General features: G+C 57.3%; 1 protein-coding gene across 1 annotated transcript; it reads right to left on the reverse strand.

The window, feature by feature from the left end:
* Positions 1 to 1090: 1090 nt before the first annotated feature.
* LOC119114967 (protein SSXT) lies at positions 1091 to 10471 on the reverse strand. The gene is made up of 7 exons (XM_037239020.1): positions 9871 to 10471; positions 5783 to 5916; positions 5021 to 5179; positions 4562 to 4676; positions 3943 to 4013; positions 2576 to 2728; positions 1091 to 1336 (listed from the first exon to the last, which is right to left on the reverse strand). Exons 2-7 carry the CDS (start codon positions 5873 to 5875, stop codon positions 1091 to 1093), a joined length of 837 nt encoding a protein of 278 aa, XP_037094915.1. The 5' UTR covers positions 5876 to 5916; positions 9871 to 10471.
* Between the last annotated feature and the right edge of the window lie 4142 nt (positions 10472 to 14613).

Below are 14613 nucleotides of genomic sequence, written 5' to 3' on the forward strand. Positions count from 1 at the left end.
CACTCCTAAGACGACAAAGGCAATCTGTCGATCGACACCCAGCGCAGGCCCCGCTCCTAAAAGTTTACGAAAGTTGTAGACTAAAACCAAGCAGGATATTACAAAGCCAGGTGCCGCCGGAGGTAACAGCAGCCATCTACCCATGCACCATACGCACGAGTCAGGAGCTTCCGACAGCTAGCGCACATCCATCCTTCCCAGATGTGGCTCTTCTCCTGCCCACTCCCACAGACACCGTCCAAAGGCCGGCGCCTCCGCCTGTTCCCGTCATTACGGCGGCCAAGGAAGGACGCAACACGCCACAGATTCGAACTGCGACCATCATGGACACAGGCGGTGTCGTCACTTCTCCACCGTCCTCGCGCCCAGAGAGAGTTGGACCGCCAGCTGGCCAAGCTTCAGCCGATACAGCCTCGGTACAGCGGAGATGTACTCAGTGCCTATGCGGCAGAGCTGCTGTACTCGGAGGTACCAGACTTGGTGTTCCAAATACTGGCGCAGCGGACGTACCCCAGAACTGGGGGCCGTGCACGCAGCGCTGTAGTCACTGTGGCAACGCCCTGGTACCGCAGGGGACTGCCCGACCAGCAGAACTGGTGTACTCGGCACTCAGAGCTGGTCGAGCAGCTAGCGTACTCAGCAATGGCCCAGCGGGCGCACTTAGTTCTGGCATAGCATCAACATCGGCACAGTGGACGGCAGCAGCCGGCCCACCCAACACTCGCGTAGCGGTCGGACTTGACACTTCTCAGACACACACTCAGCGCTGGAGCAGCAGGACCACTTAGCGCTGGAGCAGCAGGACCACTCAGCGCTGGAGCAGCAGGACCACTCAGCGCTGGAGCAGCAGGACCACTCAGCGTTGGAGCAGCAGGACCACTCGACCCTGGAGCAGCAGGACCACTCAGCGTTGGAGCAGCAGGACCACTCACCGCTGGAGCAGCAGCTCCACTCAGTGCTGGAGCAGCAGGGCCACTCGGCCCTGGAGCAGCAGGACCACTCAGCGCTGAAGCAGCAGGACCACTCAGCGCTGGAGCAGCGCTCAGCAGCAGCGCAGCGCAGCATACCGACACTAGGCGCCAGCGCCGCCTCAGTGCTGGTAGGGCGGGTAGCCGTACTGAGCCGGCTGACCGGCTGGCGGCGCGCCTGGCGTCCCCGGACGGTACTGGTACTGCTGGTGGTGGTAGCCGGGGTACTGCTGCGCGCCCGGCGTCTGATAGTAGGGTGCGTGCGGCGGCGCTGCCGGCGGGTACTGGCCCTGCGGCGGTGCGCCGGCGGCCGGCCCGTGGTGCGGGTAGTGGTACGCCTGGCCTGGTTGCGCGCCGGCCGCGTACGGCTGGCCCGGCGCCGGCGGCGGCGCGTACCCGCCCGCCTGGCCGTAGTGCTGGCCGCCGGCCGGGCCGCTGTACGGCGCCGGACTGCTGGTCGGGTACGGCGAGGCCGACGGGTGTGACTGCTGGCTGCTGGGCGGCGCGTACTGGCCGGCCGCGTGTGGCGACTGCGAGCTCGGCGGCCCGGAGGCGGCCGCGCCGTGCGGCGCCGGCTGGCTGCTCGGCGGGTACGGCTGCGCCGCCGCGTGGCCGCCCTGCGAGCTGGGCGGGTACGGCGAGCCGGCCGACTGCGCCGCCTGACTGGTGGACGTATACGGCGCCTGCGAGGCGGCCGGGTACGGACCCGGAGCGCCGTGCGCGCCAGCCATGGACGGCGGGTAGGGGCCGGGCGGGGCGTGCGGCGACTGGCTACCCGCCGGGTATGGCTGCTGGCCGCCGGCCGGGTAGTGCTGCGGCTGCGGCGCCGGGCCGCCGGCCGGGTACGCCTGGCCCGGCTGTGCCGCGTACGCCTGCTGGTATGGCGACTGCGAGCGCTGGCCGCCCGGCTGGTAGGGGTGCGCGCCGGCCGGCGGTGCCATGTGCTGCTGCGGCCCGGGCCCGGCCGACGCCGCCGCCGTCGGGCTGGGCGTGGCTACCGGCCGCGGCTGCGGCGTCGACGACGGCGGCTGGCCGGCCTGTGGCGAGCCCTGCGGCGCCGACACCGGCCCACCCGGCTGCGGGCTCGGCTGCTGCTGCGGCTGCTGCGGGCTGCGTACTGGCGGGTGCGGAGACGTGGCCGCCTGCGGCTGCTGCTGTTGCGGTTGCTGCTGCTGCTGAGGCTGGGGCTGCTGCTGGGGCTGTTGTTGGTGCTGTTGCGACTGCTGTTGGGCCTGCTGTGGCTGCTGCTGGTGCTGCTGCGGTTGCTGCTGCGGCTGTTGCTGCTGCGGCTGCTGCTGCTGCTGTGGTTGCTGCTGCTGCTGAGGCGGTCCAGTTGGTCGCTGTTGCTGCTGCTGCTGCTGGGGCGGCTGCTGCTGTTGCTCAGGCCGGCCGCCGGTCGGTCCAGCCGCCGACACCGGCTGCTGACCGGGGCTCGGCGAGCCGGCTGGCGCCGGCGGCCCGCCTGCCGGCGCCTGGCTGACGGCCGGGTACTGGTAGCCCGGCTGGTGCTGGTAGCCGGGCGCGTGCTGGCCGTAGTAGCCCGGCTGCTGGCCGGCGGCCGGCGGCTGCGGCGGCTGCTGCGCCGGCTGCGGCTGGCCGGGCGGCGCCTGGCCGTACTGGCCGTACTGGCCGGGCGGAGGCTGCGCCTGTTGGCCGCCGCCCGGCCCCGCCTGGCCGTAGCCGTACATCTGATGGCCCTGGTAGCCCGGCTGGTAGCCGCCGCCGTAGCTGGACGCCTGGCCGCCGTAACCGTAGCCCGCCTGCGGTGGAGAAGCGACGGTCAAGCTGCGCCCGAACGTACCGCGCCCGGGCACCGACACGCACGCATGCAACGTGAGAGACCGTCCAACCATGACGTCATCGAACACGTACGAGATTCTAGACGTGTCGAATGAGCGACTGTTGATGCCAAAGCCGCGGGCCCAGTCTGGCCAGTGGTCGGAGGGAGGGAGGGGGGGGGGGGGGGGAGGCCGGGAAACATCACGAGCCACCTCGCCGAGCCTTGACCATTTTCTGCGCATGTCCGTCAGTCCTGATACCGAGTCCTGTCCCGCATGACGTCCGTGGTGCCCGCCGAGATGTGACTGCGGGGCCGAGTATGATTCAATAAGTAAGCCCAGACGACGGCATGGCGGGAGACGTAGTTTAGCAATTCACCTTGCGGCGTTGAGGTGGCAGGCCTGCTTACAGATGGCCTTGTCACACAACTGTGAATATAGAACAAGCCGGCGGCGAAAAAGCCGTCCGGTTCACGCCACAGAAAAAGGAGTCTTGTTGCACTGTGTGGAAAAACTTCTTACATTTGAGTGATTTTACATACAGCTTGCGAACGGACTCGTACTGCAAATAAATTGAAAACGTGGCTGACCTTGGGTAAAAACCTGATACATTGTCCAACATTATCAATAGGCATGAAACTGGAACCGCAAAACACAGCGGCAGCATAAGCCTGCTTTTTGGCACGCAATTAATACTTTTACACTACAGAGTCGCCTGATGTTCTGCCCTAGATTGCACTGTTGCATTAGAAACTGTCGACGCACGATGGAAAGATAACGGTTCGAAAATCACCATTTGCATCTTTACGTCAATAACTATCAATTGCAAAATTTCTCAAGAGACCTTTCCAATCAGAAATTGTTTGCTCATAGTCACCAAATACGTTCGCTACTACGATCGGAGACGTCCCACCTTCCCCATATGTCTATCCAGCAATTTGTAAATGGCTATATATCCCACAGTCACGGCATATTTGGAACACAGGAGATCCTGGACAATAGATCCAACTTGCCCCTTGGGTCGGACGATGCATGCGCGTATGTATCCTAAACTCTGGTGGACACATACCACCACGCCGCCTGGGTCACAACTACAAACACACACAGTGGACTGTCAGACGAAAACCTGTCAGCACGCCGCATGGATCGGTTTGACCTCTGGCTGACAGAGCGGTCGGCTCGCGCCGTACCCTGACCTGTTGTGGTGGGTATCCCTGCTGTGCTTGGGGCGGGTAGCCCTGCTGGGGCCGGTACTGGCCCTGGTGACCTGCGGCACGGACACAACACACGTTGGAGACCGGGCCCATAGAGAGACACATCGCCAGCCGGCCGGGTGGTGGCGGCGTCAGGGCGGCACCAGCCGCCTCAGTTGCGATTGGTGGCTAAACGTTACAGGTTTATCCACTACTATCAGCTATCTATATCACTTGGTGGCCAGGTTCAAATGGCGCACATGCGACAGCCAAAGTCGCCGCACCGAGAGGCGATGCTTTCACAGGGCGGTCCACAGCATCTGATCGAGATCAGGCTGGTAGCCGGCGCACAACCTTCAAGCTTGATCTGTGCTAACGTGGTACGACGGAACTAGCAGATGTTCAGGCTCACTTTTATGACACTTTAACCCTGGTTACCACATATCGCAAAGCAAACCAGCCTTTTGCTGGATGACTCAACAGCAAAATGTTCGTGCAGTGCGCACAAAACATGTATCAGTGGACACTGGTCTTGAGGTGTATCTATCCTGGTGCCCCAAACGTCCCGGCCCGCCCCGCTGCGCGCCGCGTGCCCGCGTCGCCGCCCGCCGGCGCTACTCACGGCTGGCCATCATGCCCGGGCTCTGGGGCGGGTAGCCGGCGCCGTACTGCGGGCCGCGCTGGCCAGCGGCGTCCGCCGGCGCCACGCCCGGCTGGGCGCCCGGCGGCTGCGGCGGCTGACGGAGCAGGGCGACACCGTCACAAACACAGAGCCGTGCACATCATGTACATTACACGTATTCTTTACAAGCAGTGCGTTTGCAGTGCATGTAGTATGCAGCATGAGAAGTGCAAACTACATTTTCAGCAACAATGTATGCTAAAAACATATACAATCCATACTGTAACTAGCCAAAACGCACTGAGAACATGTGATGTCGAGCACACTGGGATCAAGCAATCAGGCAAAAAGAGAGCAAAAACATTCTGTACAAAAGATTAAGGAGCAATTCAGGCGCTGGGAGTTCAATCAATTACGGAGAGGCTGATGCATGGGTCGCTGTCATTGGGCATTACTCACTGGCAGAAGGCTCTGGATGTTCTGGCTTGAGTCCGCGATGGAGGCCAAGTAGACCAGGTTGCGGTGCAGCACCTGCTGGAACTGGTGCACCTCCTGTAGCTTGCCCTTGTTCTGCAGCTCCTGGATGGTCTGGATCAGCTGGCTGTTCTCATCCAGTAGCTAGAGGTGATAGTAGATGGATGTTATCAGTGAGGGAGCACACAATTATTGTATGCAGAAGAAACAGGTCATATATTTTTGCAGTCATCCATGCAGACCCATTGGTTTGCCATTACATACAATCATATTTTTAGATGTTATGCAGCAATCTGTTCTCTCCATTTGGCTTCTATAAACACCATACATTTAATATTGCAGAATGAAGTGTTTTATTTCATGCCAAGGCACAAAAGCCTGCCCACACAAGGTGCCACAAGCACACAATCATAATGATTCCATATACAATGAAACATAAACAGGCAAAAAGCAATTACACCATCCACAAATTCACACCTATAAGACTTCTCCTGTTACAGGCAGGTGAAATGGAACCCATGAAACATCATGCTTCAGACTGTTGGCAACAACCTACAATAACGTCTTGAACAGGGATACTGACACAGGCAACACTCCAGCCCATTAGGAAGGGGGCACCACGGATCCAACCCCGGATGGACATGGGAGGCACAGTAATGCAGTCCCAGAATAGACATGTCCCACACACAGGCAGCCCTGGTCCTCCCAGATCCAGACCTATCAGCAGGGACACACTGGACATCTCACCTTCTGGATCTGCTGGGCATTGGGCGGCGGGCGGCCAGCGACGCGCTGGTGCTGCTGCTGCGCCGGCGTCGCCGGCGCGAACATCACAGACATGACGGCGGCTGGGGGTCGGGTGCCAGGTCACTGATGACCACCTGGCAGCCAGAACAGGGCCCGGTCAGGTCGGAGGCATGGCCCAGTGGGCTGGTCAGGTCAAAGGTGTGGGCCAGAGTGGGGCTGACAAGATCAGAGGTGCAGACTGGGAAACCAGGTCAGGTCAGAGGTGTAGGCCAGTGGGCTGGTTAAGTCAAAGGTGTGAGCCAGAATGGGACCCAGTCAGGTCATAGGTGTATGTCAGCAGGCCAGTCAGGTCAGAGATGTGGGCCAGAATGGGCCTGGTCAGGTCAGAGGTGTGGACTGAGGAGCCCAGTCAGGTCAGAGGTGTGGGCCAGAATGGGCCTGGTCAGGTCAGAGGTGTGGACTGAGGAGCCCAGTCAGGTCAGACGTGTGGGCCAGAATGGGCCTGGTCATGTCAAAGGTGTGGACTGAGGAGCTCAGTCAGGCCAGAAGCATGGACTCAGCAGTGTTGGAAAACTTGATGTTTTCTGGCATAATGTATGCCAGGAGATTTTGTACTCCAGGATTGTGACTAGGTAAAATGAAATATTTGTATTCCATCATGATGCAAAAAGAACAGCTTTGCAAAAACTCATTTTACCTCTTTGTGTCAGGACAAAATAAAACCAAAACATGCAACGGCTTGAGACTTGCTGCTTCCATCAGGAGCCATGTATTGACATCTGCACGAGAACAAATCTTGCACCCACCAGACTAATATGCCCAATAGCAAGCAGCCTGTGTTGCCACCTAGGTATATGATAAACCATGCAAGGAAATGTGAAAAATAAGGTGTGTGAATGTTGAATGGAATCACCTTTGAACAATACTGGGAAATCAGAAACGAGTACCAGAATCGCAGCGGTCTGTAGATTAGCAAAGCTTTCACTTCCTTCACCCTATGCAGACCACCTCAAACTTGAACATTGAACATGACTTAACCTACCACTGACGACGAACCGCATTAATTGCCAAGGATGCAATGAAAATTCATAGGAAACCGCACGCCCAACCACCTACCGCGACGGCCGCCTACCCACGCGCCACCACTCTGTCATGGCAATGCGAATAAGAGAATCACTCGCAATTCAGTGTCGGAAATGTCTCAACTATTCAGCAGCTTGCGCCCGCCTCCCAGCTCAGGTTGGAGGTTGAATATAGCAAAACTCTCTAATTGGTTTTAATGATTCGTCTTTTCGTGACCGATTTGTCAAGAGCATGAATATTCTGCTCGCACTCATGCCTTAAACAGATTTGTAAACATTTCGAGGGAAGCTGTATAGAGGTGGGCATCACGATTATGAAGAAGGGCTTATTTGTACTGATCCAGAACCGCCATGCGGTTGTATTTTCGGCCACTTCCTGGTATCCAGAGTACAAAAATGTTATGGCAGCTGTGGATTTAAACCAAGTTAAATTTGTCACTTAAGGGTGTGAAATTAAAGCTGGTAATTCAAACTTTACAAAATACCATTTTAGGTCGAAAAACATTCCTATGAATAGCCAAAAAAGTGTTTGGAGACAGCCATCTCACTCTGGCAAAAACACCAGGACACCAGAGTAACACAAACCCATAACTTTGCCCGGCAAATTAAGGGGAGGAGTTTATTAGGACAAAAACATCAATTAATTGCAACATAAATTATCATCTTCAGCAATGACATGACCGGCGGAGTCAGCGGAGTGCCTGACTCCGATCCCTCTCGGCCGGCCTACACCGGTCTGTCAAGCATTGTACTTGTGCTGGCTCGGTAAATCGGTTAGGAGTGCCGCCTGTCTCTATTGTTTGGGTGGACGTGCAGGGCCTTGTGTGCTGACTGGGAGTGGGAAGGTGGTCATGAATGTTTAGCTGTTTTTAAAACCAGTTAGCTCGTGCAGCGTGAGTAGCGGGACTGTGGTGGAGCGTGAGTAGCGTCATCGTAGTGGAGCATGAGTAGGTGGCCATTTGTGGCATGTTCATTTGCATTTTTTGTGTACCATTTTTGTCTGGCCGTGCGCATCATACCCACCCTCTGTTTTGGAGGGTGTATAAGCCCAGTGTGTAGCCACCCTCCATTTTGGAAAGTGTATAAGCCCAATGCATAACTACCCTTCATTTTGGGGGGTGTATACACAAAGCCTTTAATTAATTGCAAACCAAAGTATATGCACATGTGTTTCATAGTCCAGAGCATGGGACTGTGTTGTTTCAGTGTGCCATGTTCAATAATGATGCTTTATTTCATTTAAAGTGATTTTACATGAATTTCTGTATATGCTAAGTGGTGGTTTTGTTGAGAGACACCCACTGCACTATTACCTCGCAAAGTTAACATAAATAAAGCTGTAATGACCCACAGTACCTAGATAATTTTGTATTCCACTCTACAAAATTTGTACTCTGCTACCAGGATTTTTTTTTCAAATTTCCAACACTGGTGGACTGAAGAGCCCAGCCAGGTCAAAGGTTTGGGCTAGACTGGGACCAAGTCAGGTCTGAGGCACAGACTGAGGAGCCCAGTCAGGTCATAAATGTGGGCCAGCAGTCCAGTTCAGTCAAAGGTACAGACCAGTCTGGCCAGAGATGTGGACTGCCTGACCTGGTCAGGTGAGAGCTGCAGGTTAGTGGGCTGACCAGGCCAGGGGTATGGGCTGGGGGGCTGGTCAAGTCAGAGACGAGGTTTAGGGGACCTGGTAGGGTCATTGGTGTGGACCAGGAGTCAGTCGGGTCTGAGGGACAGGCTACAGGTAGGGCTCACACCATGCATGGCCACAAGCTGAGTAACAGCAAAGCTAGAAAAAGGGAAACCATAAAAGCTCAAAGAAGCATAAAAATATAAAGTTATGCAGGTCATGTACATTTCATGCCACATCCTGGCATGGCATTCACCATCAGTTCACCACCTATCTTCAATATAAGTTAATAACTGGTTCTACACTTTAGTACAAAGTGCAAAAATAATTCAATATAAGTGATCCAATAAACTGACTGTGCCTTTACCTGCTATGAGGCTTTTGTTATGACTGGAACTTTTCTGTTTTTTAATGTTGACAATATCATTCATCTTACTGTTATAGCATTATTACACCAATTTCAAAGCATCTGAATAATGACAATGACAGCAACAAGATGTTTGGGACACTCTGAATTCTACTGCAGACAGAGTCTATAACCTATGGTACTCATTAAAACACAATGATCACAGAAACTGCCTGATGGATGCTCAACCTTTCTTGAGGGCCAGAGTAGTATGCACTTGGCAAAGAATTCCTGTTCTCAAAACTCCTCAAATCTGTGTCAAATTTCTTGTTTTGCCACTACCCTGTCCCAAGGTAGCATAAAAGCTTGTCACAACTTGCAAAGTGGTTCTAACTAACACATTTGCACATAAATTATTATTTTCTATTTTTGACTTTTTCATCATGTTGCACTGTTTAGCAACACAAAGCAATGGTGTAAGGCATACTAATAAAGTAAGGCCAAAGAGAAATGGTCAAAGTAATGGCCTAAAAAGTAACAACCAAACATTTAAAGCATCAGAATCCCATGTGGATTTTAATCTCAGTTGCACTATACCGCATCATAACTAACATGGCCCTTACATGCACCAGCATTCTGTACAAGCCCAGTAATCAGTTTGTCACATAACATTTTGTTGAAAAAGAAGAAAAACAAACAGCCCTGATTCTAAGCTAATCCCTGTTTAAATCACAATCACAATTTTTTAATTCCTGAAACATTGCCTGTGCACACAGTGCTTACAATGACACCCATGTACCACACTTGTGACTCTCAATTTAAATTCATACATTTCCTCATTTTTTAAAGTAAAATTTAACCGCTACACCCGAGCTCACTTTCACCTGTTTGGCGCAACATGTATTTTTGCAGTCTGGACTGGATGCTCGTGGCTGCCTGTATACAAAGTAATGGCCTTCAAATCCTGGCGGTTATACTTATTTTGAAGCGCAACAATCAAAAAGCAAAAAACAAGGACACATTTTCAACTCACGCAGATGAACTGCAGAACCCTACGCGAAAACGCCGGACCACAGCTCTCCGGGAAACTCCAGCGCAGACCTTTCCAGCTCACCGCCGTTAAACCGCCGGCGCAAGAAATACGTAAATGGCGCAACCCTCCTAGCCGAACACAAAACGTGCGTGGGGGCCGGAGAGATCATCTGTTGTACTGCGCGTGCCGCGGAGACGTCGTGGGCGAGCGTCCGAGCGCTCTAGTGTATAGGTTGACGTGAGGGTCCGTGCTTAAATTGGTAGGATTTTTGATTATGTTCAGTCCGACTGGTCACACACTGGTGTGGTGTCCGCACACGGTTCACCGTAGCAAACCGTACTCGTGTTGTCCACCTCTTAAAGTACGTACGGTTCCACGTCTACCCGGCCATCTTGAAATGCAGTCTAGCGTTGAAAACCCACGCGTGTGACCTCGCCAGCAGTCCTGCTGGCTCGTGAACACTATGATTGGCGAGGAGTAGGATTTTTCTCTTGTAGTGTGGTGCAATGGCGTGCTGCGAACATCCTGACGGGATTTTCACCTCGTGCGTCATTGAGGCTTTACGACGCACTCAGCAGCTGAGGCTATATGGCGCCGCCTGCCCTCACCCTGGCGGGAAGGGCGGGCACCCCTGGGAATCGAAACCGTACCTCTGGTTCCTCAGACGCGCAGTGGTTGACGCAGACGCGTTAACCACTACACTGCCGGCACCCCGCTCCGCCGGCTCCGGGAGTTGTACACTCCTCGAGCCAACGTCATCGTGGAATGCTTCAAGTTTCACAAGCGAGCTCAGGCCCCCCTAGAATCAACTGCTGGCTTTGTCGCTGCCCTCCGCAACCTGACCCGGTCCTGTCAGTTCGGCCCCATGGAGTCGGAACTGATCCGGGACGTGGTGGTTCAAAAGACACACCACCCGCGCTCCGGAAATGGTTCCTTCAGGACAGGGACCTGACCCTGCAGAAGGTGCTTAGTCTCACGGAAAGCTACAAGCACTTCTTGCGTGGGGCAGCCGTCATCACTACTCCATCTAAAGCAACAGTGCCACCTGCGGCCACAATGGCCAAGGTCACCAGGCCCAGAGGCCACCGGCAGCGCACCCAGCAGCAGCTGAATGATAGCACTAGTGACCGCTGCACCAACTGTGAACGTGATGACCACGCTCCCAGGAATGCAGCCTGCCCTGCCCGCAAGATTGCCTACCACTCCTGCGGGAAGAAGGGGCACTTCGCCGGCTGGTGTCGTGGTAGCAGCAGCACAGTCACTGCCTGACCAGCCCAGCGAGGTCACAAACTAGCTGTCAAGGAGCTCCATGTGCTGGCCTGCTCCTCAGGGGCTGCTGGCCCAACTCGCCCCACCTGTTCTGTTCAGGTGACGACTGGTGGCACCCCCCATGATGTGCCACTGCAGGTGGACACAGGTGCAATATATTCCCTGCTGAGCCTCAGCCATGCCAAGCAACTCTTCCCTGGTGTGGCGGCCTACCAGCCATCCAGTGCCCAGCTGTTCGGTTTTGACCATCAGGCTCTCACTGTGCAAGGAATGCTGCCTGCCATTGTCTCCCATAATGGCAACCAAGCAGCAGCGTCCAGCGTTCTACCTAGTTGAGATGCCCGCAAAGGAGCCATCTTGGGGATGGACCTGCTGAGTGCTCTGGACACCACGCTCCACCCAGCCTCCCAACCTGCTGTCACTGTATGCACAGTGTGGGAGGCTCCCACACTGTGCATGCAGTGACAGCAGGTTCGACGCCCGAGCGCCTCCCAGCCATTGAAGGGTAACAGCACCTTATCAAACTAAAGCCAGATGCTGTGCCCACTGCCTACAAGCTTCGTAGACTGCCCCTGTCAGTGACGGATGAGGTGTCTGCTGAGCTGCAGCGCTTACTTCAAGCAGGCATCATCGAAGGGATCGACGCCTCCCAGTGGGCGAGCCCGCTCACTGTGTCTCGCGAGAAGGACGGTAGCATCAGGATCTGTGTGTATCTGCGAGACCCCAACTCCCAGATCGTGGTAGAGGTGCACCCTCTCCCCACCATCGACGAGCTCGAGTCCAAGCTCCGTGGATCGATCTGCAACCGGATTGACCTGAAGACGGTCTACCTTCAGCTGCGTCTGCACGAGGAATCCCGCGACATCACCGCCCCTTCCTCACGCCGGACGGCCTGATGCGTTACAACGTGTCCAGTGCCAGCGCCTTCCAAAAACTCCTGACTAACCTGATTCAGGGCATCGAGGGTCGTGGCCACTACCTGGATGACATCCTGGTGGCTGGCCGCGACCAGCAGGAGCATGATCAGCATCTCAGCACCGTGCTGGACCGCCTCCGTCAGACCAACGTCACCGTGCTGGACCGCCTCCGTCAGACCAACGTCACCGTGATGGACCGCCTCCATCAGACCAATGTCACCGTGCTGGACCGCCTCCGTCAGACCAACGTCACCATCAACATGGGAAAGTCCTCATTCAGCCAGGCGAAGGTGGAGTTCTGCGGACATCAGCTGTCCCAGAACGGATTGGTCCCACTCCTATCTGCCATCAAGGCCGTGGTCGAGGCCCCGCCTCCCACTAACGTGAAGGTGTTCCGCAGCCTCCTGGGCACAACTGGCTGGTTCAGCTGGTTCGTGCTCCAGTACTCATCAATGGTCAGGCCTCTTGCTGCTATGCTGAGGAAGGACGCCATCTTCCAATGGACCCAGGAGGCCGACGACGCCTTCAATGAAGTGAAGCGGTTCATCACTGCCAGATCGGTGATGAAGCCCTTCAGTCCGAGCCTCCGCACCGTTGTGACGTCCGACGCCCGTGATCGCGGCGTGGGCGCCGTCCTGGCCCAAGTTCAGCCAGACGGTGATGAGCGCCCCGTCGCGTACTGGGTGCGATTGTTCACCGACACAGAGTCGCGTTACTCTGCCTCCGAAAAGGAGGCCCTCAGTGCCGTCAACGCTGTGGAGCACTGGCGGGTGTACCTGTGGGGCCGCTCCTTCACCCTGAGGACAGATCACTCGGTGCTCGCGACGCTGCCCACGCCGAAGTCGGCCAACCGCGCCGGCGCGCGGATCGTCAGACGGCAGGCACGTCTGCTGCCGTACTCGTACACGGTGGGGTAACGCCCCGGCCACAGCATCCCGGTCGCCGACGCCCTGTCCTGCCTCCCACTGTCGGATACGGCCACCGCCGAGACTGACAGTGACGAAATCGTCGCCCCCGTCACCGACGAGGCCGCTGACGTGACCACGGACGACGCCGTCCGCGCCGCGTCCGCCGCCGATCCAGTCCTGGAGGAGCTGCGGTCGACCATCCGCACCGGTTGGCCGGACGCCGCGCGAAAGTGCCCGCCACAGACACATGAGTTCTACGCTGTGCGGCACGAGCTGCAGGTCCGTGAAGACGGCATCGCTCCGCGGAGTCCGGACCGCGTCGTCGTGCCGGCCTCCCTTCGCACCAAGTGCCTGGAGCTGGCCCACCGCGAGCACGACGGCGTGGTGCGCACCAAACAGACCTCGTGCGGTCTGGCCTGGTGGCCTGGGATGGCAAAGACTGCTGCAGAACTGGTCACAGACTGCCCGGCCTGCCACGCCAAGGACGCCGTGCTGACGCAGCAGGCGCGCCCCGCACCGCTGCAGCCGGTCGAGCTCCTCAACCGGCCATGGGTCAAACTGGGACTCGACATTGTGGGCTCGATCCCCGGCACACCTCTGTCCGCCAGATGCGCCATAACAATGAGGGACTTTTTCAGTAAAGGGCCTGAGATCGCTTTGACAGCGACCGTCGAGACCGATGACGTCGTCCAGTTTGTCAGTCTGGCCTGGTCGCGAGAGGGGTTCTGCGCGGAGCTGGTGACGGACAACGGCCCGCAGTTCACCGATGAGAAGTTCCGCCAGTACCTCGCCGAACGCGGGATAAGGCATACCACCTCCGTAGTACACTGGCCACGCGGCGACGGTGCAGCGGAGCGGCTCAGCCGAGAGTTGTAGGGGTGGATCCACGAAGCTACGCAACTGGTACCACGTATGGCTGCGAACTTCGCAAACCACATGCGACAGTACACAGTACAGGGCAACACCGCGCTGCACCACCGGCGAGTCGCCCTCCATGCTGCTACAGGGACACCGCATGCGCCTCAACCTGCCGGTCGCTACAGTGGCGCCGCCACGCAACAGCTCACTCCTGCATGGGGTTGACACGTAGCAGCGACGACGACGCCCGACGAGCCGCCCGACCGCCAGACCTCCGGCCTGGCGACAGTGTCTGCGTGCGGAAGCAGGGCCACGTACCCAAGAACCACAGCAGGTTCTCCAGCTCGCTCCCCATCGTACGGCCGCTCGGACCAGCCACGTTCCTGCTGTCGGATGGCAGCAAGCGGAACGCCGCACACCTGGCCAAAACGCCGAGCGACATCACGGGCGCCGCCGCCCCAGCACCACCGATCGCCGACGGCCCGGTGCCGCCTTCACGCCAGCTGACGCCACCGCCAAGTCCCAGCGCCACCGCCCCAACACCACCGATCGCCGACGGCCCGGTGCCGCCTTCACACCAGCTGACGCCACCGCCGAGTCCCAGCGCCGCCGCCCCAGCACCACCGATCGCCGACGGCCCGGTGCCGCCTTCACACCAGCTGACGCCACCGCCGAGTCCCAGCGCCGCCGCCCCAACACCACCGATCGCCGACGGCCCGGTGCCGCCTTCACACCAGCTGACGCCACCGCCGAGTCCCAGCGCCGCCGCCCCAGCACCACCGATCGCCGAC

The sequence above is a fragment of the Pollicipes pollicipes genome, unplaced genomic scaffold (assembly GCF_011947565.3).
Source record: "Pollicipes pollicipes isolate AB1234 unplaced genomic scaffold, Ppol_2.1 Scaffold_3087;HRSCAF=3621_pilon_pilon_pilon, whole genome shotgun sequence".
NCBI classification, from domain to species: Eukaryota; Metazoa; Arthropoda; class Thecostraca; order Pollicipedomorpha; family Pollicipedidae; genus Pollicipes; species Pollicipes pollicipes.

Excerpts from the sequence above, each read along its gene's own strand:
- LOC119114967 (XM_037239020.1), bottom strand. The coding sequence starts at position 5,875 with ATGTCTGTGATGTTCGCGCCGGCGACGCCGGCGCAGCAGCAGCACCAG. Across the intron at positions 4,677-5,020 it reads ACATCCAGAGCCTTCTGCCA|CCGCCGCAGCCGCCGGGCGC; the intron begins GTGAGTAATGCC and ends CTGCTCCGTCAG. Across the intron at positions 2,729-3,942 it reads AGGGATACCCACCACAACAG|GCGGGCTACGGTTACGGCGG; the intron begins GTCAGGGTACGG and ends TCTCCACCGCAG.